At 33.3% G+C, this 24472-nt stretch overlaps 1 protein-coding gene across 1 annotated transcript in view; it reads left to right on the top strand.

Annotated features, from left to right (window-relative positions):
* Positions 1-2483: 2483 nt before the first annotated feature.
* Positions 2484-24472, top strand: part of LOC145303719 (glutamate receptor ionotropic, kainate 2-like) — a 161710-nt gene continuing 139721 nt past the window's right edge. Inside the window, exons 1-6 of the mRNA XM_080145324.1 lie at positions 2484-2585; positions 3716-3796; positions 4841-4901; positions 5158-5202; positions 12074-12138; positions 23263-23336. Of these exons, the coding sequence (XP_080001450.1) occupies positions 3730-3796; positions 4841-4901; positions 5158-5202; positions 12074-12138; positions 23263-23336 (312 nt within the window). The 5' untranslated portion in view covers positions 2484-2585; positions 3716-3729. The remainder of the gene's footprint in view (positions 2586-3715; positions 3797-4840; positions 4902-5157; positions 5203-12073; positions 12139-23262; positions 23337-24472) is intronic.

Here is a 24472-nt window from a genome sequence, read left to right as displayed (position 1 = left end):
TGTTTGTTTTAAAGACACCTTAAAAATAATTCAAAATTAACTATCTGGTATTTATTACAGAGTTGCTGGTCTTTTAAAGCTATACTAAAATCTTAGAAAAAAATATCATGCTTTAAGTTTGAAATCAATAGAACAATTCTGACACGCTTAAATTCATTATAACAGTTAACCGTTACTGACGTACATAGCCTAAATGTAGAGAGCTAGCTTCGCTGTTGATAATATGTAAAATTATATATTTTCTAAGGTTTCTTTGCTTATGTAATTAATCAATTGTTCACCAATATAAAGGTAAAATAACAAGTATAATTTAATTCATCTATAATACAAAGTAGAACGGTGTCTGTCTGTCTGATTGTCTGTTTGTTTGTCTGTCTGTTTGTAGCGAAAGATCTCGCTAACCGCTGAACCGATCGGGTTCTCCTTTACAGGGTAGCTTCTCATAGGTCCCGGGAAGGTTTATAACTATTTACTTGGGGGATGAATAATACCCCCCCCCAAAAAAAAAAAATATTTTTTAAAAACCAAAATTAAAATAGTGGGGTCGACTACCCCCCCAACAAAAAGAAATCCCACCCCCCAAAATTTTTTTTAAAAATTTTCTTTAAAATCTAAAACACGAAAAATTAGTTGATCAAACCTCTTGGGGCAAAGCCCCTTGAGGCTAGGGGCGAAGCCGCTATTAAATAATACAGCGATAGTACTTAATCGTAAGAGAACTCATTCTAAATGTGGCAAAAATTAGTGGCCTTACGGAACGATAAATTGATGTACAGTGTACACTCCCAATTATGATTGATAAAATTACCCTTTTGTTTTGATTAAAATTGGAAATTTTTGGTACTTCTAGTTTGAAAATCCCAATCAGGATTTCATAATAGTACTCAAACTCGAAGAGAACACATTATAAAAACTTTATAATTTCTAGTCCATTAACCTCTTCACCCTCACAAGTGTAACTTGCCTGTCAACTGGACTTACAGATATTTTTTTATAGAGTAGCTGGCTGCTGCACTTCTACTAGTAATAATAAAATCTTAATTCATGCATAAATTATTCTAATTCATTCTTAATATTAAAATTAAGACATATTTTATTTCATAATACTGTAATTTAACCAACAAGGAAGAAAAGGGCAAATACTGTATTTGTTGGACGTAGCCGGAAATATTTTGGTACCTTTGTAACTAATCAGAGTGCAACTTTAGATTTCATCCAATGAGAGAAGATTATTTGCACTTGACTAATCACAGAGTTCCAATCATTAACCCTTAACGGTCGGGGGGGGGGGGGGCGTTGAACGCCCCCCCATCCGGTTTTTTCTATCTCATTTTCTGTGTGTGAAAGATAAAGAGCCCAAACTGCTTGACTTTTTAAGTAGGGGTATGACACATAACTGAGAGTTGGAATTTTTTGAATATCTCCATCCTGGCGGGCACAGGATGCCAGCAAATTTGGCAGGGTCATCCAGGTAAAGAGCAAAAATATTTTTTTGACTAAAACAAAGCATTTTATCATACCAAAATACTAAAAAATCCTCTAGTAGTACATCCTTATATGAAATACAGGTGTTCAAGTCACTTTCAGGTTCCAGGTATGATCCTGCAGGTCCTGATCCTCCAGGTCTCCAGAAATCTTTAAAAGGCTCCTGTGGCCGCAATTTTTGACTTAGAGACTTCAAATTTTAAACTTAAGCTTTTCTTACATGTCTACATAACGTATTAAAATTTCATGAAGATCCGCCGCCGTTTTCCCGCCGACCGCCGACTGCGGCGGCTGGCAGCTGCCAAGTACAGCTGCGGCCGCTGAAATTTATATTTTGATATTTCTAATGTAAAATTTACATAAAGATAAACATTTTCTGAGAAAAAAATTTTCTTCTAGCTTAAAAAATAAGAAAATTACAGCCGTTTGAAATTTTTAAGTAAAAAAAGACCTAAAAACAAAGGTTGTTGAATAAAAGGGTGAAGGAAGCGAAAATTGACTTAGACTTATAAAAGGTCGGAAATTCATTATCAAACAGGGGACTTGCACAAAAAAATTTAGCTCTCTAGCTCTAATAGGAACTGAGATAATTAGGGGGGGCGTTCAACGCCCCCCCCCCCCCCCGACCGATTAAGGTGTGGCAAGGGGCCCGACTGTAAAGGGTTAAGGAAGATTTTCGATATGTGTGACCAATCAAAGAGCAAGTTTAGAATAGGAGCCAATGAGAATTAGTATATGAAATTCAACCTTGTTTGTACCCAATCAGAGAGCGACTTTGGATTTTATCCAATGAGAGAAGAGTGTCTTTGACCAATCACAGAGTTTCAATCATTCAGAGTACAAAAACTAGCCAATAAGAGAAGAGAGTCAGATTAGTATAAGAAATTCAACCATAGAGAGGACAATGCTAGCATTACAGACAGACGGACCTAAGCAATGGCCAATTATAGAGTAGAATTTCTACAAAAACAACAAAATTAAACCAATGTTTTTCTTCAGATTATGCAAAAATGTTAAAAAAATGAATTTATCCTGATTTATTTTGTTGAATGTTGTTTTGTAGATTGAGAAATGCAAAGGAAATATTTGTGAATTAAAAGGTGAGAAAAAGTTATTTGAATCAGCATTGCTACTCTTTAAGTCATTATTGTCTGTCTGCCAGTAGCTAAGCTTGCTTGCCCCCTACCCCCTCCTACCTACGACAATTCTCTACTTCTTTTAGAATAAGCACTGTTAAGTAAAAATATTTTTTCATCTTTTATTTTTGAAAAATACAGCTATTCAAAATGCGTTTATCCCCTCTTTCCTTTCTTTAAAATTTTTGTGTTTAATTTCTCTTATTTTCGATATTGTTTTTCTATTTCTTTTTCTTTTCTTACTTTTTTGCTTCGTGTTTTCTCTATTTTTGTTTAAATATGTATTTTGACTAATATTTCGTTCTTTTTCTGACTTAATCGACCTTTTTTTTATTTTTACCATTATATATTTATTTAAGTTTATACCATTTTGAAGTAAATAAAATCGACCCAGAGTTGTAATTCATTTTCCAGTATGGCTTCGAAACCGATAAATATCCGGTGGATAAGAACTGGTTCAAAGCCACACTGAAATATCGTGTATCATATTATATCCAGTTTTCTACGAATATAAAAATGTACAATCTTAAACTAGTGTTGTTAGCCCATGTCTTCGGCATCTCGGGGTTAACAAAACTGGTTTTAATCTTATAATTGTACATTTTTATATCCGTGGAAAGCTGTTTATAATAAGATGCGATAAATAACTTGGATCTACTGCAGTTCAAGGTAAAATATTGCTGGTAACGAATATTGCCAAAAATCAATGAATTTTAAAGGCTGCCAAACGGCTGAACGTACAGATCATGCCTGCACACTGTTTGAAGCGGCATAGGAAGGCCTACAAATAATCTGGAATAGCCATAAATCAATAATGCATAATTATCTCGCAGTGCAGAGAAATGCGCGAAAAAGGCCTATTTTACGCGTTTTTCTTCAGTGAAGCTTTCCTTGTGCATCATTGGATCTCGGCTATTCCAGATTATTTGTAGGCCTTCTTATACCGCTTAAAATGGTGTGTGGGTATGATCTGTACGTTCAGCCGTTTGGCAGCTAGCAGCCTTTAAAATTCATAGATTTTTGGCAATATTCGTTACTAGCAATATTTTACCGTGAACTGCAGTAGATTCAATAACTATTCTAATTTATTTTAGGAGATGTGTTAAAAATGAAGGTTATCATACTTGTTCAATTATTTCATTCTGTCCTTCCTCTTCCAGAAATTATTAAAATAGGTAAGTTTTCAATAAACAAGGATGACAACATCCATAGAAGCGAAGCTCTAAAATAGAAGGACAAACGAACATTGTAAATACCTGTGTGTACAAACTGAATAAGAAGAATATTAATGCTGAAGTCCAAACAAAATTTTAAGTTAATTTGTTGCAATACTGCTTAAATAGATTATGTTTAAGGACATACTTACATTTTTATTACTTATAGAATGCAACGCTTATAACATTGTTCCTTGTTGAAATAGGAAACAGTTTCCACAAAATCAAATGAATCGGAAGATTTTAACATACAAAAATTTGTTGTCACAGAAAGTAAAAAAAATCAGCATGTTTTAAATGGACGTACAGACTTTCTGGTAACGATTATAGAGTTGCATCGTTTTCTATAGTGTACCTATCTGTTATAGAAATCACCATGCAAAGTTTGAAATCAATAAGATAATTCTAACCTGTTTAGATTAACAAAAAGATCTAACCATTACGGACGTACGGACGGACCCTACTTATAGAAAAGCTTCGCTTTTAAAGATAGCCTAAAAACACACCAAGACATTTTTAAAGGTTTTCTTCAAATCTTTCAAATTTAGACCAGCAATTTTCAAGATTTTTAGCATTAGACAAAAAAACATTACTGGTTTTTATAAAAGGATAGGCCTACGATGTTTGCCTGGCTTTTAAGCCAACGAATGTTATTTGACGTTTTAAGTTTATAATTGCAGAAAAAGATAACCAATCATTTAATTGCTCAACCTTTGTCTAAAAGTCAGCAACTTTATTATAATTTTATCTTGATTCATTGACAGATTTTCTTAATTTTTTTCTGGAAAAATCATTAAAATTAAAAAATCCTAAATGTCAATTTTCTTTCCATATTTGATTAGAGATAATTTTCTATGTGGCTTTTTGAATTAAATATTAGTGAAAAAAGTCGTAGCCCAAAAATCTTTCTAAGACGTCAGAAACGTAAAAAGGGCAGCTTAAAGAGGTTTTTATCTGTTTTTTTATTGAATGGAGAAAAAAACAGATAAGAATTTTTTTATTTAGGTGGCCTTTTTGATGTCCGAGACAACAAGCGGGGAGAGGATCAAAAGGAGGCAGCCTTTAGGTAACTTTTTAGTCCTTATACTGAATGTCTGTCTGTCTGTACTAAAGGATATCGCAAACTGATAAGCCTATTTGGTTATCCTTTACATTACTGATTCTTGTAAGTCCAGGGAAGGTTTGAACTATTTTGTGGGGCAAGTAAAGTTTTGTAGGGGAGAGATAAATAATTAAATTTGTTTGAGGGTGGTAATTACTCATTACCCCCCCCCCCCCCTCAACCTCCATTTCTCTATAAGTAATTGATTATTGTTTTTCAGATATGCTGTTGAACGTGTAAATTCAGTCCGTCATATTCTTCCAAGGTTAGTCGTACTCTAGGCGCGTGCACATAATTTTATCAGTGTGGGACGGGGGGGGGGGGGGGGGAGGGAGGCGCAGAGCGCGCACAAAAATGTATAAAATTTAAGGGCTTGCCTTGAAATCAGAAGTTAAGTAGGTTGGTAATGAAAAAGTTATTTTTAAATAATATGGGGGTTATGTAAAAAGAAACCTTCTTATGGAATTTTGTCAGGATGGTGTCATCTCCCCTCCCCCCTTGCACCTCCTGTTTAAAAATATTCTAAAATAATAGACTAGAAAAATATGAATAATGTAAATTTTTTCTCAATTTCTTACTTTTCTGGTTCTGTATGTGCAGTAATAAAAATATTGAAAATATTTAAATTTCAAGACCAACTCTGTTTAAAATAACATTAGACATTACCAGGGATCTAAAGGGATAAGACAATGGCCGATACATTGATGTACATGCTCATTGATGATACACAAAATTACCCCTTATGTAGATTACAATTAGTGGTTAAAACATTTGGACACTTAACTTAATGAACTACCAAATCAAAATGCAACAAAGTTGTAAAGAATAAGAAAAAGTTTTAAAACTTTGGGGACTAGTATAATAAACAGCCCAATGTCCCTTCCTCCTTGAAAATTACGAAGTAGGTGAACCTGCAAAACGTTTGTACTGTTATTATATCGACATAAGAACAAAGTTATAATTATGTTATCGTATACAAAGAAGAGTTATTTATCGCATTGTATTATCGAATTCCCGCGCCAATAAAACAGAAAATTGTCTGTAATACGATCGCCAATAAATGCTTTTTTCAGTATGGCTCAGATCCGGATCTAATCGGTTTTGAAACTTGTCTGTTATTCAACTATTTTTAGGCCAAAAGTTAAAAAAATTATCTCCTTGTATAGAAAGGTATTAAGGGGCGGATTAAAGAACAACCTATGAATTCTTATTCATCCCAATACTAATAGCTAGTCATACAGAAAGCAAAAAAGAACACATTGACTTTTAAGAGAAACACAAAAATATTTTTGACTGTTTAATATAATCTTAGATTTTTAAATTTCTTAACAGGTCTACCTTCGTATAGAATCATGTGTAAAAGGAAAAGGATGAGATTTATTTAAATATTTTTATATGCAGAAATTCGGATTATTTAATCCGAAGAAAAACTATTTTGCTTATAATTTTTCGTCCTGTTAAAAAAGTTCAATTGAAGGCCAGCTTAATGTGTTTAGTAAGTATATAATTTTAAAGTGTTAGTGTTAGGAATTTATGCTTAAAAATCTTCGATTTTTAATATAAAAGTTTTTCATTAAAAATTATCTATAATACAAAGTAGAACGATGTCTGTCCGTCTGTCTGTCCGTCTGTCCGTCTGTCCGTCTGAAGCTTAAGATCTCGGTAACCACTGAACCGAATGGGCTCTACTCTTCAGGGTATATACCTATTGGTCCTGCGGTGGTTTTAAGCTATTTTCTTGGGGGGTGGGACACCCCCAACCCCCCCAAAAATGAAAATTTACCCCCCCCAAAAAATACTCCTGGTGCTGCTGGTGCAGCTGGTGCTGCTGGTGCAGGTGGTGCAGCTGGTGCTGCTGGTGCTGGTGCAGAAAATTATTTTTTTTCTTGGGGCAAAGCCCCTAGAGGCTAGGGGCGAAGCCGCTAGTTATTAATAGAGAAATAAGCTAATAATAATGTTCTCAAAGTTTTATTTGACTGTCATAATTTTAGACAATAGTTACAGTTTACAGAGGTGATTCGATTTTAAATCTATGAAATAGTATCAAATTGTTAAGTACTAGAGGCTATGCCCCTAGAGGCCTCTAGTGGCACTTTAAATGTTTTATTTTTTTTATTTCAAATATGTCTATGTTGCGTTCAAGTCTCTACGTAAAATCGAGAATATTATTTTTTCTCCTCGATTTTGTGTGATTTCTCTTGGGAGGGTGGTGGTACCCTCCACCAAAATAGTTATAAACCTGCCCGGGACCTATGCAAAACTTCCCTGTTAAGTAGAACCCGATCGGTTCAGTAATTAGCGAGATCCTTCCGTACAAACACACAGGCAAACAGACATCCTGTTACTTGTAATAAGGACTTTGTCCCATGAGGTAATTAAAAAAAGTACCTCCGGTTTTTTTTGGAAGGGGGGGGGGGTTGGGGTGTCTCCCCCCCCCCCCAACAAAATAGCTTAAAATCACCACAGGACCAGTAAATATATTCACTGAAGAGTAGAATCCAATCGGTTCAGTGGTTACCAAGATCTTAATGGACAGACGGACGTACAGACAGACAGATGGACATCTTAAGCTACTTTGTATTATTCATATTAATAACTTGAAATTGTATTTTCATATCAGCATTGAAAATGCCAGTATATAACTTTTTTGTTGATGTAAAAACTTCCTGGTTTTCCGTATTCTAAATTCAGGCAATCTAGAAAATGGCTTTATATTATATTGTTTGTGGATAAGTACAGAGTGTTCAAAAATGTTATTAAATTTAATCTTATATTTTTGTAAAAAAAACAGAATTCTGTATTTTTGACTCGTTCAAGGTCTTTAAGGTCCCTAACACTAAACTTTTATATTATCTTATTATTATTTTTTCCTTATATTAATTGTAGCAAATCTAAAATGTAATTTACTTTGACTGTTAGCAGATCGTAAAAAAATCCGTCAGTGACGCTATGGAGAATTTGCAATTTTCTTGCAGATTGTTATTAAGATATGTTACTCAAAAGATATCTATGAAGATGATTAAAGTTCCTCCACAGATTATGACGTCATACGATAAAATAACCAATGAGAGGCCAGCATAAATTTTACCATTGTTCAATTACTGTGTATACTGGCCTCTCATTGGCTATTCTATCGTATGAAGTCATAATCTGTGGAGGGACTTCAATCATCCTCGATTTTTATATATTGATTTTTAAAGGTTCCTATGTCTATCCATGATTTTTTTGTGCTTTGCTACCTAGGGATATTGTCATCCTTCTGTTTATTTGATATTTGATAATCTGTTTTCATTTGTATCTAAAATATCGTGACAACCCTGTACCTACAAATACTTGTATATATACTTGTTTATATACAATGTGGTGAAACTTTTCAGAGATTTTTTTTTGCTTGAGACATTTTATTGAAATATATGTATATTTTTACAGAAGTAGAATGATAAGTAAATTTTAAAAATAATATTGAAAAGTGAATATTTTAAATATCCATCAATATTTCAAGATAGACAATATTTTATGGGATCAAATCTCTACCTGAAATTCGTTATCTATAATACAAAGTAGAATGATGTCTGTCTGTCTGTCCGTCCGTCCCTTAAGATCTCGATAACCACTGAACCGATCGGATTCTACTCTTCTGGGAATATACCTACTGGTCCTGTGGTGGTTTTAGGCTATTTTCTTGGGGGGTGAGACACCCCCAACCCCCCAAAAATAAAAGACCCCCCCCCTTTTTTTGTAGAAGATTTCCTTAGTACGTATTTCGCCGAAAATAAATTTTATCACCTCTTAAGGAAAAGCCCCTAGAGGCTAGGGGCGAAGCCGCTAGTCCTTATTTCTATACTAAAGTATCTTAATATCCACTAAAACGTTGAGGTACTCCTTTCCAGTGTAGCTTCTTATTGGTCCTGGGAAGGTTTACAATTTTTTTTAGGGAGAAGGGTACCACCACCCTCCCAAAATAAATCTCCCCTGGAAAAAATACCCCCTCAATTATATTTTTTCTTTTTAAACCTAAAAATTAATAGGTGAGGGTTAAGTAACCCTATTCCCCCACCTCATCAAGAATCATTTAGGGTCGTAGCCACTATAAGTTAATTCAATGCAATGCAAACTCGAGAAAATAAAAAGAAGGTAAATTCATTTGAAATATAATCAATTCCTATCACTAATTACAGTTAGAACTTACGAAGAAAGGTTGAGAATTCAAAATGATTGTTATTTGAAAGACATGGGCCATTCACATTTTTTATCATATTTTCATATTCCTATATCCCTTCAACTTTGTGACCATAATATTTGATTATGTATTCATAGACAATATATAGAGGAAGATATAATTTTTACTTTGCTTGGCGGTAGCAAATCTTCTCTACAATACACGAGTATTTGTTCGTCTCAAATTTGTCGTTTCATTGCAAGCAGCAAATGTACTGTCTGCTAACCCTCCTTTCTTTTGATAAAAGTAAATATATTGCTGATTTAAAATATCATTCACCCATCCAGTTTGACCCCAACCTTTTTACCTTCTTAGCTATTATGGGATCATGGAAAGAAAACGAAGTAGCGGGTTTCGTCGGTTTTTCACAGTAGCTTTTGATAGGTTATTTTAGGTTAGGTAAGGCCCCGAAGGGTTAAAGCCCCCGGCATTGGCTAGAAATTGGAGAAAAGCTACTGTAAAAATACGACAGAACCCAGTATTTTGTTTTCTTTTCATGATAACTACTAATTTTTATAACTATGTTGTAACTTCAATCAACGGTTCTACGTTTTCTACGTTACTGTTATCTATACTGTCAACTTTATTTATTGATAATATGAAATAATGTAGGTAGCAAAACTACTCTATAATTTAAAACATCCTTCCCTCTTATGTTATAAAGATTATGAGAAAAAATTGATTTTTTTCGGCTGCTATTCAAAAAAGAAAAGCAACTATTTTTAAAAAAAATATTATGCTAAAGGGAACATCAAATTTTCTTGAGAAAATTTAATATACAAAATTTTCTTTAATGCGTTGATTATTTGTTAAATTTTAGTATGCTAGCATATTAAACACTAGCGGCTTCGCCTTTAGCCTCCAGGGGCTTTGCCCCAAGAGGTAATTTAGAAAGAAGGTGTATCAACTTTTTTTTTATAGCTAGCCGGTTCTTTTAGTAAGTAGTAGATGTAAAATTTTTCATAGAATTCAGATATGCAATCGGTTTTTTTGTAGACCTCTTATTTTTAAAGTAATTTAAGTTTTTTAAAAAAAGATTAAGTCGATTTTAAGGTACTAAAACGCAACAAAAAAAAGGAAGAAAATGTCCATTATGTACAAAAATAGTAAGATCTTTAATTTGACACCTTACTTTTTGAATTTTGTCAGGTAATTATTGAAAAAATTGATTTTTTAAAACCCACGAGAATAAAAACTTTGAACTTAATTTTATCATTTCACAGGTAAAAAAATATGGGTTCATATATACCTTTAGAATCAGAAAAATATTACGAATCCATTGTAAGCAAAATTAAAAAAAGTAAAAAAAATAAAAAATAAACAAATGGCCAATTATATTTTTTGTTCAGGCAACACTTTCGTCTTCCCTTTTTCACCCCCTCTTTACCCCCTTCCCATTTTTATACTCAATTCAAGAATTAAGACGTTGCCTGTATAATATAATATGATATTTTCATATAATTCCTTTTATTGTAGTTTATATACTATATTGTAAACTTTTTTTCAATTTTGCTTACAATGGATTCGTAATATTTTTCTGATTCTAAAGGTATATATGAACCCATATTTTTTTACCTGTGAAATGATAAAATTAAGTTCAAAGTTTTTATTCTCGTGGGTTTAAAAAAATCGATTTTTTCAATAATTACCTGACAGAATTGAAAAAGTAAGGTGTCAAATTAAAGATCTTACTATTTTTGTTCATAATGGCCATTTTCTTTCTTTTTTTTTGTTGCATTTTAGTACCTTAAAATCGACTTAATTTTTTTTTTAAAACTTAAATTACTTAAAAAATAAGAGGTCTACAAGAAAACCGATTGCATATCTGAATTCTATGAAAAATTTTACATCTACTACTTACTAAAAGAACCGGCTAGCTATAAAAAAAAAGTTGATATACCTTCTTTAGAAAATTAAGTATTTCTGGTGCTGCTATTTATTTTGAAGTAGTTTGCCCAGAAAACAATAATTTTTTTTTTTGGGGGGGGGGATTTTCATTTTTTGATGGGTTAGGGGTGTCCCACCCCCAAGAAAATAGCTTTAAACCACCACAGGACCAAAAGGTATATACCCTGAAGAGTAGAATCCGATTGGTTCAGTGGTTACTGAGATCTTAAGCTTCAGACGGACAGACAGACGGACAGAAAGACAGACAGAAAGACAGACAGACTGACAGACGGACAAACATCAAGCTACTTTGTATTATAGATATACGCTTTTATGGTCTCATGCATTCTTGTTGTTTAATAAAAGTTTTTTCTATAAAAATGTTTTTACGAATTGGTCTACTTTAAAAGTTTACTCTTTTTATCCTATCCTAATATATTTACGTATTTTTTGTCAATAATATCTATAATACAAAGTAGTACTATGTCTGTATGTCTGAAGCTTAAGATATCAGTAACCACTGAACCAATTGAGCTCTGATCTTCAGGGAATATACTTACTGGTCCTCTGATGGTTTTAAGTTATTTTACTAAACTACTACTAAACCGATTGACTCGCCATTTAAGGGATATTCACAAAGACCCTGCGATGGTTTTAGGCTATTATTTTCAAATTTAGTGTTGGATTTTGGGGGGAGGATTGTGTTAATTTTTCTGCCCCCTCCCTGCCCCTTCGAACTCAGAGCCCCTAGATGTTAAAGGCGAAGCCGCTAGTCCACTAATACAAAGTAGTAAGTTTTTTTGTCTAAAGCTACAAATCTCGGAAATTATTAGTCTGACTGTATTGTACTTTTCAGGGAACCTTGATGGATGTATTTGTTGGTTTTAGGTTTTTTTTGTGATATTTCTTGCTCTACCTTTCTCCCCTGGAGGCATGGAGCAACTAGTTTCCTATTTGTTTGTCCAATAATATCACTGAAACTACTATGACTTCCAATTGAGAGAAAGTGTCTACACTATACATTTTTCAGGTCTCGATTATCTGCTCAAATAGAGAAAATTCCACCAAAAGATTCCTTCCATGCATCCAAGAGAGGTAAGTTTTAAAATCGAAGCTTTTCTTTGATAAGGGTCTGTACGTCCGTCCGTTATGGTGAGCTCTTTTCGTTAATTTAGGCATGTTGGAATTGTCCTATCGATTTCAAACTTTGCGTGATGATTTCTATAACAATTAGGTTCGATTTAGGAAGCGGAGGTCTTTACCCTTCAGAGGCCTCAGAAATCGCCCTCATATAAATGTCCGGCCATCCGTTATAACGTAAAAGTACTTTAGCTAAAAGTTTCATGTTTGTTAAGTACTTACATTTTATTTAATTTTACTAAAAATTTTACCAAATTTCTATTTTATATAATTACTCTTTTTTCGGGTAGATTCTTAAAAAACTTTTTGGCTCACTGGCTCACTAAAATCAGTGAGTCTCCCTAAATTTTTGTTCTGAAAAATCCTCCAAAATCCCCCAAAAATCTTCAAAAATAAAATAAAACCATAAAGGGTTATTATCATAAGATTTTGTTTAATTTTTGTAGGATTTTTATGCGATTTTGGAGGTTTTTTTACAATTTTTTTTAGCAAGCCTCACTGATTTTAGTGAGCCAGGGAGCCAAAAAGTTTTTAAGAATCCACCTCGGTTGTTTTTATCTATCTATACATTTCTTGCTGTCTTGAATTTTTATAGGTACGATGTTTGCAAATCATATGCTTTTAACTTCACAACGTCTGTAAGAAATAGTTTTATTATTTTGGCCCAAAATCTGAATTACATATACAGAACAGGAGTCATTTTATGAATGCCGTAGTTATTTTCCTAAAAGGCCTATTTCATAATCCTGCGGGGCAATCATTTACATTTACCTTACCTAACCTAAAATAACCTATCAAAGCTACTATGAAAATACGACGAAACCCGCTACTTCGTTTCTTTCCATGATCCTTAAAAACTATTCGAACACAAAAACGATTCCAAACAAAAATATTTTTTTTTCTCCATATACGTTTGTGTTGATAAAAAATTGTTGATATGGTGGCGGGTAAATTGTAAATATTCATGAATTTGGTGTGCCATGGATTCCGAAAAGTTGTCATATCTGCCTGCTAAAGAGTTTATATGCACAAAAATCAGCATAACAAATTTGCAGGGTGGGTTTATAATGATATTTCCATTACGGCTTTGACACCGATTATCATGTCCACAATTGGAATCGGTTCTCAGCCATAATGAAAACTCATGTATACCATCATATTACAGACAATAGCCCACCAATATTCAAATAAAAAACAACATAAAAAATAATACAAGTTTTGTTAGCCCTGGCCTACGGCCGGTCGGGTCTAACAAAACTGGTTGTAATCTTATAATCTTTAATTTTAATATCTGCAGAAAGCTGTCTTTGGCTATAATACTATGCGGGCAATGGCGTAAAAAGTATCGCGCAAGAAGGTCCAACCACATCGCTTTATATTAAAAATATCAAAATTTTACCTACTGCTGCTATGTCCGACACATGACAACATTAGGTATATGAGGGATTAAGCATAGCTAGGACTTCCGTAAAAATCAAAGGATTTTAAGGGGAGGGTTTTGAGAGGAGATATAAATTCATGGGTCTTTTCCCTCTAGAGGCATCATATATACAGAAAGACCCACAAAAAAAGTATTGTTAAGAGAGTACAGCCCTTATTTCCTAATGTATCAACAAAATTAGTAAATGTTCTTGTTCTCTATACGTTTCCACATAAGAATACATAAAAAATTTATTTTCACATTCATTAACAACGGAGATTTTTAAAGCCAAAGTTTTGAGAAAGTGACTGAGCAAAAAGTAACTTTTTACATAAAAGAACTTTTCTAGCAAAATTAAGGTAAAAATTAAATTAGTTAATGCAATCTGTCATATGTTAAGTTACTTAATAAGTATTGTCTTAGAATACTTAAACCCCTACCTTAGGTTTTATGAAAACGATAGGCCTATCTTTAGTAAGGTAGTGATAATGTAATACATTTTGTGGATGTTATGGCACACCTATGAATTTATTATTTCTCTCTTTCTCACACACATTTACAAAAAGTGTTTTCTAAATCAGCTTAAAAATCCGCCAACGGTAAAAATCCACCACAAAACTCCCCCTCGTTATAGATTGTGTCCCTAGATTATCTATATTACATTCTCAATTACACATTATAATAAAGTAACAAGATGTCTGTCTGTTAATTTCTGGATGATTCCTTATAATAAAGTAACATGATGCCTATCTGTTTGTCTGTCTGTCTGCTTGTACCAAAGGATCTCGTTAACCGCTGAACCGATATGGTTCTCCTTTACAGGGTAGCTTCTCATTGTTTCTAGAAAAAATTCCCCTCCCCCCCCCTCCCCCCCCAAAAAAACTTTTAAAACCAAAAATTAAAAATGGGGGGATGGTCAACCCACCCCCCAAAAAATTAGTTTTTGGCTTTTTCTTTTTAAATCTAAAAAATGGGTTATTGAATTTACCTCTCCTCATTCTCAAGTGCTCCTAGAGGCCTTCAGGGGGGCGTCTCCGCTAGTAAAACACAAAGAAAAAATGTTTTCAGCACGATAAAGAACCGATATCCATCCTGCGAAATCAGAATCAAAGTCATTTTGAAAAATAATTTTTGATATTTCTGTTGAAATGTAATGACACTAAAACATTCGCATACACACACATACACAAACACACACCCACACCCACACACACTAACACTATCACATAGTCAAATAAAGATTTATTTTTCGCAATAAGCGTATAAAAGTGGCTAGAGTAAGAAAAGAATAAAAAGAATAGAATAAAGATTGTACTTCAAATTTCTTACATATCATGAATTTTTCTTCATTGTTTTTTTTTTATTTTTCGTTTTTATGAATCTCTTTATTATTTCTTTCTTCATTTTTTTCTTTTCTATATCTTGCTCGATATTTTTTGGTATCTATTCCTTTAATAAAACACTAGCGGCTTCGCCCCTAGCCTCTAGAGGCTTGGCCCTATATAGTTTTGGGAAGTCAACCCTCCTTAATAGAAATATTCAAAAAATTATTCTTTGTTTAATTACTCTGTGGTAAAATTAAACCCAGGTTGTGCGCTTTATGCACAAAAATTTTAATTTGTACAAATTAAACCCAGGTTGTTTACACAAAAATTTCAATTTGTAAATATTAGACCTAGTTTGTTCGCATACACAAAAATTAAAATTAAAAAAAAAAATATTTTGATTTTTTTTTTGGGGTGGGGGAGGATTCATGAGAAAAAAAAATTTTTGAAGTGGGGATTTTTTTATTTTTGTGGGGGTTGGGGTGTCCCACCTCCCAAGAAAATAGCTTAAAACCACCAGAGGACCAGTAGGTATATTCCCAGAAGGGTAGAGCCCAATTTGATCATCAGTTACTGAGATTTTACAAAAAATGTAAAAAAAAATTTTGGGGGTTGGATTTTTTTTTATTTTTGGGGGGGTTGGGGGTGTCCCACCTCCCAAGAAAATAGCCTAAAACCACCACAGGACCAGTAGGTATATTTCCTGAAGAGTAGAATCCGATCGGTTCAGTGGTTACCGAGATCTTAAGGGACAGACAGACAGACGGTCAGACGGTCAGACGGACAGACGGACAGACATCAAGCTACTTTGTATTATAGATTTTCTTATAAATGATATTTATACAATTAAGAAATTTCAATGCAGTTTGTATTATAGATTAAATTTCTTCATCAAAATTAATATTTGATTATTAATGAAGAGTTATTGGTTGAATCAAAAGTATACACGGATAGGCCAATGAATAATATTTTATCTTTGATTTTACCAAAACAAGGAAGACAACATCCATAAAAGCGAAGCTCAGAACTGGTATGACAAACGGACATTAACACTTGTATTAATGAACTGAATAATCAGAATGTAAATGAATAAGAGTCAAAGCAAAATTGAGGAAAAACTTCTTGGTACAGGATAATGTTTATGGACATACTTACATTTTTAGGACTGATTATAGAGTTGCTTTGCTTATAATATTGTATTTTGTTGTCCCAGGAATCAGTATACCAAAATAACATAAAAATTTGTTGTTAAAAAAGTAAAAAATCAACATGTTTAAAATGGACGTACGGACATTCTGTTAATGGTTTTAGAAAAAAAGCTATCCGACTCGGACGGACGGACGGACCGACCTTAATTATAGAAAAGCTTCGCCTTTAAAAAACTTCTTAAATAAATTAAATGTATAGGAACGCAATTCAGAATGATATAGCATTAGTAGATAAAACTGTTGACATCATAAGTTATGACGCGGTTTGAGCCAAGATTAGAAACCATCACCTTCCCGACGACGAGCGGATACGCTACGTGTTAGATAATATTCGCACTGTATAAGATATTTCTAGGTATTTGAATTTAATTTCAACTATAGGTTAAGATTGTTAGCAGGTTCTAGGCGTCCAAGGGGGTGGGGTAATGGGGCGATTACCCCACCCCCCAAACGATTTTGGGGGTGCCGTAGGCATCCCCAAAATTTTTTTCATTTCACCCCCCCCCCCCCCCCATTCAAAATTTACTTCCCCCAAACAATTTTGGGGGGTAAATACCACCCCCAAAATAAATAATCTCTAATAAAAAAAATTTCTGCGCGCTTCGCGCGCATTTTTCATACTATAAATTTAATAAAATTTAAATTACCCCCCCCAAAAATTTTACCCCGGGGGTAAATTTTGGGGGGGGTAAACTAAATTTACCCCTGCCAACAGATTTCAAGGGGGGTAATTACCCCCCCAAGCAAATTTTACCCCCGGGGTATAAATTTTGGGGGGGGGTAAAAAAAATTTGCGGCGCGCTTCGAGCGCCATTTTACTCCCCCCCAAACACGAATTACCCCCCCCCCAAAAAAAATTTTTTTTTACCCCCCCCAAAATAAAAAGCTTGGACGCCCCTGTAGCAGGTATCATAAAAGTTAGTTCTATAGTAGCCTTGCTATTTTACATAAGCAGAGCCATGATTATTGCAAACTGTGCATATTTTTATAATATCTTTGGTGTACATTCACTTCCGCAAGAGTATCACATTATAAAATCATCAGAATGAAATTGTTTTACGACATGACAAAGTACCCCTTTCTCTTTGCTACAGTATAAGCTAAAACAGGCCCTTTTAAGTTATTTTGCTACTGTTCTTTTAGCGAATATGAAACAATACATTATTTACTGCGGAGATGATAGGATACTATTATCTTTATCATCAAGGACTATCCTTAATTTTAATTTTAGAGCTTCTTTTTCTACACTTATAGTCTGAACGTTAATACGACTTTTGGAAATATTCAGGGATCTAAAGGGATAAGAAAAGCGATAAATTCATATACAATACATCCCCAAGTATAAAAAATAAAAAATTACTTGAATTTTGTAGATGAAATTTAATGGTTGAAAAGCTTGCATAATAAAGTATCCAAAGTTTTTAAACTAACCTATAAGAATTCGTGCGTATAAAACTTTGGGTATCAGTGTAATTTACTGTCTAATGTCCCCTCCCTTCCAATTGCCGTGCCCATTTTTTTTGAATACTATGATAGCTTAAAAATTGTAGGGAAATTTTTAACATATTGATTGGTTTGTTCAAACTAACAGTGTTTTATTTTTTTCAACGCATAATTTTATTCTGCATGAGAGGTTAATTTTGTTTTCTATCATTGGGGGTTAGAAACTGGAAGTGAGCCTAAACATTTAAATATTAATGGTGAAGCTTTTAAAAAATATACCACTTAATACTAGGGGCGCATCCGCTGGAATAATGATAATATAATCGTCGTTGTTAAGTCTCGCTTCTTTGGATGCAACCCTTCTTGTTTTAAATTATCAAAATTAAGGTTTTTTGTAATAGTAGTTTTTTTATGACGTTTAGATAAAGGATTTTTATCTGACACTTTAATAGTGGATTTATTTTTGATATCTTAATGCAAAATTATTTTTTTAGAATTGCATCTACTCTTTACTAAGATATGTCGGTCCGCAAAGGGTTAAAGAAAGATAAAAATCTAAGAATACTCTATTATATTTTATATATTGTGATATATATATCATGGATATAATAATCCTAAACACTTTTGATTCATAAGGCGAATAGGAATAATGGTATAAGCGAAACATTTTAATAATTAAGTCTTATAACTTAGTATACTAGTATTAAGCAACCTGTATTTAAGAAATTTTTTGTTCAGACTTTTAATTAATATTGAATATAAAACACATTGTTATTTTATAAGTTGTGGAGCTTCGCTTTTATGGATGTTGTCATTCTTGTTTTTTTTCTAGATTTTACATAATTTAGAATTACTACTATTATTTACATAAAGTTACTGCTGTTGCTTTTAACATGCAAAAATTGTTCTTTAAATGTTTGATTCTCCTTTTTTTGCTAAAACTTTCTTTTATTTCTCGGCCAGTAAAAAAGCATGTTTTCTTCTTTGATAACAATCACAGCTGCTAGTTTTTATAAAATATTTTGATACGATTTTGTTGAAGAATTAGAGAGGGTTTAAAAAGCTTTAATGGGGGTGAAAAATTTTATTTTTGGGTGGTAAAATGGTGGGACGAATCGTGCTTTATCACCCCACTTACACGTCTATATCACGTATTTTTTTTTGGATGGAGGGGGGGGGGGTGGCTGTTGAAGACCATCTCCCCCTAGTATCAATTTTAGTTTTTAAAAAATTTAATTTTAATTTTTTTTCAGGAGGGGGCAAATTTACTTCATAGGTGCAATTTCTCTTTGGAAGGTGGTGATACCCTACCCCAAAATAGTTTTAAACCAGTCTATGACCTATAGGAAGATACATTGTAAAGGAGAACCTTATATTGCTCTTAATTTTCTATTTTTTTTTGTGAAAATGCTATTCTTGTTTTTACTAAAATGCAAAGAATTTTCATGAAAATTGTAATTTCTTCAACTTTAAACAAAGTGTTTAAGTATAATAAAACTAAATAAACTTTTTCTTCTGTGTTTAACATTTTAAGTAATAGATGGATTAAAAGTAGGAATGAAAAGTTAATGCCCAAGGACGTCCAAGTATTTTTGAGCGAGGTAAAAAGAGGTTTTAAAAGTTTTGAAAGAGGCAATGTAAAAGAGAAAGTCCTTGCTTCTAAAATACATATTTTGACCAAATGGAAAGTAAAATAATAAAGAAGACACAAGCAAATAACTTTTCTTCATTGATAGGACAATGGACAATTATTAAAATTTTTATCCCAAAGTTTCAATTGTGGAACCTTGCCTTTAGTAACTGATAAAGATTGGGACAGCATGTTTTATACATCTATTGTCCTATCCCTACATGGTTAAGAATGTTTTTACTGCCTGATAAGTAGAATGTGTAATTTGTGTATGTTAGACTTTAACAAAACATTTAACAAATATACCTGTTCTATATCGGGGATCTAGAGGGATAAGATAATGAGCTATAAATTGATGTACAATCTCCAATAATGATACACAAAATTGTCCCTTTTGTAGATTACAATAAGTTGTTAAAACATTTGATCACTCAACTTAATGAACCAACCAATCAAAATTTAATAAAAGTTCCAAAAGTTGTTAAGGCAACGAATATGAAACGTTATTATAAAACTAATTGGGGACTAATGTCTATATATATGTTATATTTTGATTGGTTGTTTCATTAAGTTGATCGAGTGTTCAAAAGTTTTAACCACTAATTTCAATCTTTTAAATTTTGTGTAATCAATTTATCGGCCATTATCTTATCCCTTTAGATCCCTGAAATATCCACAAGAAATGAACACATATAGACGAGTTACAATTATAGATTTAAAAGTCTAATTATACATTTTAGATTTAAATGGTGTAAATTTGCTTAATTGCATAAGATATTTTATATTATTATTTAATTTTCTGAAATTCTATTACATAATATAAATAAAACAAGTACGAATTTGTCACAAGATGTTGGTGAAGGAAGCTTTTATTAAACAATCAAATCATTTATATCTACTATTAGTGGCTTTGCCCCTGGTCTTTAGGGGATTTTTTCTAATATGGGGTTATGGTATTCCCTCCCCCCCTCTCCAACTTAAACCACACTGGAATGCACTTAAAGTCAACAATTGAAAAAAAACTTATCATCAGAATTATAACTAAATATACTTTTTTTCGGGAGAGGGTGTCCTTTAGGAAAATAGCCTAAAACCTTTGTATTAACAGTATTCGTTTCAGGAATTCGCGAGAACATAAGTTTCTTCCAGACGGATATATCCCATAATTTTACTTAGTATTATAGATAAAACGTTTATTATGAGCAATCATACATGAATCTAAAGAGACAAGACAATGGCCGACTAATTGATGTACATCCCCAATGTTAAATCACAAAATTACCCCTTTTGTACATTACAATTAGTGATTGAAACGTATGGACACTTAATTTAATAATCAAAATACATTAAAAGTCCCCAAAAAAGTTGTTAAGCCATCAAATATGAAAACGTTATTATGAAACTTTGGGGACTTGTATTGTAAACAACCCATTGTCTACTCTCTCTCTCTGGCAATCAAAGCTGTCATAATATACACACTAATTAAATTATAGAGCAGCGGTGCTCCAAGCAAAGTATTAAACAAACCTAACTTATGCAATTCTAAAACACATATAAACCAATCAACAACGCTCAGGAATACAGTTATAAGACAATGGACGATATATTAATATTTGGGAAATTCAGTTTTTCAATGATTCTTAGGACAATAAAGTACCATACTATTTTTAAAAGAATCATATCTATAATATTCTGCTTATTAAGCTCTAATACTTCAGTGTAAGTTAATGTTCATTTGTATTTCCGTTTGATTTGAAAGCTTTGCTTTTATGGTTGTTGTCATCCTTGTTTTTTGTCTGTAGTTTAAGATATCTATACCTACTAAACCAATTTAGTTCTCTGTTTCAGGAAAGCTTCTCATAGGTCCTGGGAAGGTTTTAGACTATTTCTCTTCTCTCCCCTATCCCTTTGCATACTGAGTCCCTGGATGCTAGGAGCGCAGCCACAATTAACATATTAGTTAATACATACATATGTACATATGCCTTGAAAGTTTGAAAGAACAAACAGCCATGCACTTCATTTATAGTTAAGGGATGGGATAAATAATCTTGAAAACAATCACAATCCTTAAATCTGTATTTAAGGATTTCTGGGTGTATTAACCGAAGAAACTTGCTAACCGATTGACCGACATAATTCCCCTTTAAGAGGTACTAATACCTCTTAAAAGAAATCGTAAATTGAAAAATATAAACACCTCAAAAGTTTTTTATACTTATTCCATTAAAAGCTGAAATTGTTTCATCCCCAACCCTCGTGACCTCGACGGGCGTATACGCCATTTCTGATTTGAAAGAAACATGATGTCTATTTGTAGTTAAAGATAAGATATCACTAATCGCTGAACCGACATGGTTCATCTTTACACTAGAGCTTCTTAAAGGTCTAGGGGTGGTTTATAACTATATTTGGGTAGGGCAACTCCAACTTCCCCTAATAATCGACTCTCGAAAACTTCCCCCTCTTAATTTATTTTCTCGTATTCATTCGAACCCGGTGGATAGGAACCGGTTCTTATCCATACGAAAAAACTATGTCTAGCATCGTATTATATCCAGCTTTCTACGAATATAAAAATGTACAATCATAAGATTAAAACCAGTTTTTTAGCCGGTGCCTCCAGCACCTCGGGGCTAAAAAAACTAGTTTTAATCTTATAATTGTACATTCTATATCCGCGGAAAGCCGTTTATAATACGATACGAGAAATAACTATTCTGTAATTAAAATTGAATGTGGATATTCGACTTTTTGCTCCTCCCTTTCCTCTATTGTTCCTAAGGGCCTTAGGGGGCGGTATATATAAAGCTATGCTCTCAATTTTTTTTTATAATTTCTATACCTGTTTATGCAAGATAATATATAAACTAAATGTCAGAAACATATAGAATTGTTGTAGAGTTCTTAAACAAACAATTTTTTTTCAAACAAGAATTTTCAAACTTTTGTACATTGCATTTTTGGTCACCATACAGAAGTTTTTGCCTTCTTTTGCATTTTTATTATTAACAGCGCAGCTGCTCTTGAACTTGTATATTTATATCCGTGTGTATGTAAGTTCTTCAAAGTAAGGAATTGAAGTTTATTTTTAACCACCATTGAACAAATTAGTTCTAACAATCAGAATAAATTATTGCCTATTTATTGTTATTTTTTTAAGCTACTGATGGACACAAATGTCCTTTTTTGTATCTTTTTTATCTTCTTGTACTTTTCAAAAGCGAAGCTTTTCTATAATTAGGGTCGGTTCGTCCGTACGTCCGTAACGGATAGAGTGTCAGAACTGAATATACAAAATATGAAAGTATGAAAATATAAGGTTTGACAAAATTTTACGTAAATTTGTTGCAAAACTTTTTAAAGGCGTTATCCTCTTAGAAATTTTTTTTCAATTTTTTTCAATTTTAATTTAATTCTTGTTTTCTTGTCGCTTCACTGATTTTGGAAATTATTTACTAATGGAAAATAACAAAACAATTAAACTAAATGTTTTAGTTTGTTTGGAAGTAATATTATAAATCCATAAAAGCGAAGCTCTAAAATGGTAGGTCAAACTAACGTTAACACTTGTAGAGAGTCAGAACAGAATATAATGTAAATAGTCTTAGCAAAATTGTAAATAAATTCGTTGTAAAACTGCTTAAATACAGAATAATGTTTAAGGACATACTTACTTTTTTTGGACTTGATTAAAGAGAATCAGTATTCCAAAAATCAGATGAATAGAATAATTGCATCATATAAAAAGTGGTTGTCAAAAAAGCTAAAAATCGGCATGTTTTAAATGGACTTTCTATTCTAATACCGATTATAGAGTTGCTACGTTTCCGAAATCGTTATAGGAATCATAATGCAAAGTTTGCAATCGATAGGACAACTCTAACATGTCTAAATTAACGAAAAGAGCTTACCGTTACAGACGGACGTACGGAAGGACCGGGCCTGATTATAGAAAAGCTTTTCTTTAAAAAACAAAACAAAAAAATCTACTTTTTTATATTTTTACCTAATTGAAACTAAATCAGTACTATAAAATATTTAATAATTTAGTTTGTCACCTGTTAAAATCTGGCGTGGCAGCCCTGTTTGGACCTGAGTCTTCTACAACCTCCAGCCATGTTCAGGTATGTTGATTGAGTGTGTGTGTGTGTGGCAGCCCTGTTTGGACCTGAGTCTTCTACAACATCCTGTCAGGTACAGGTTTGTTGAATGATTGAGTGTGCGTGTCTGTGGCAGCCCTGTTTGGACCTGAGTTATCTACAACCTCCAGCCATGTACAGATTTGTTGAGTGAGTGTGTGTGTGTGTGTGTGGCAGCATAGTTTGGACCTGAGTCATCTACAACCTCCAGTCATGTACAGATTTGTTGAATGATTGAGTGTGCGTGTGTGTGGCAGCCCTGTTTGGACCTGAGTCATCTACAACCTCCAGCCATGTACAGATTTGTTGAGTGAGTGTGTGTGTGTGTGTGTGGCAGCATAGTTTGGACCTGAGTCATCTACAACCTCCAGTCATGTACAGGTATGTTGAGTGATTGTGTGTGTGTGGCGGACCCTGTTTGGACCTGAGTCATCTACAACCTCCAGCCATGTTCAGGTATGTTGAGTGAGTGTGTGTGTTGCGGCACTGTTTGGACCTGAGTCATCTACAACCTCCAGTCATGTACAGGTTTGTTGAATGATTGAATGTGCGTGTGTGTGGCAGCACTGTTTGGACCTGAGCCATCTTCAACCTCCAGCCATGTTTAGGTATGTTGATTGAGTGTGTGTGTGTGGCGGTACTGTTTGGACCTGAGTCTTCTACAACCTCCAACCATGTACAGGTATGTTGAGTGAGTGTGTGTGTGGCAGCACAGTTTTGACCTGAGTCATCTACAACCTCTAGCCATGTTCAGGTATGTAGATTGAGTGTGTGTGTGTGTGTGTGTGGCAGCCCTGTTTTGACCTAAGTCATCTACAACCTCCAGCCATGTACAGGTATGTAGATTGAGTGTGTGTGTGTGTGTGTGGCAGCCCTGTTTGGACCTAAGTAATCTACAACCTCTAGTTATTTACAGGTTTGTTGAGTGAGTGTGTGTGTCTGTGAGTCATCTACAACCTCCAGTCATGTTCAGGTATGTTGAGTTTGTTTGTGTGTGTGTGTGTGTAGCAGCCATAATGAATACTCCTTTGATAGAACATTCTTTATTTATAAGTCATAACTGCGAATGATTATTGTCCCAATTAGAACCAGTATAACCTCCATTTGACAAAGAAGCAAGA

Source organism: Acartia tonsa, chromosome 13 (genome assembly GCF_053477335.1).
Source record: "Acartia tonsa isolate MP-2025a chromosome 13, ASM5347733v1, whole genome shotgun sequence".
In the NCBI taxonomy this organism is placed as follows: domain Eukaryota; kingdom Metazoa; phylum Arthropoda; class Copepoda; order Calanoida; family Acartiidae; genus Acartia; species Acartia tonsa.
This window is presented reverse-complemented; position numbering and strand designations above follow the sequence as displayed.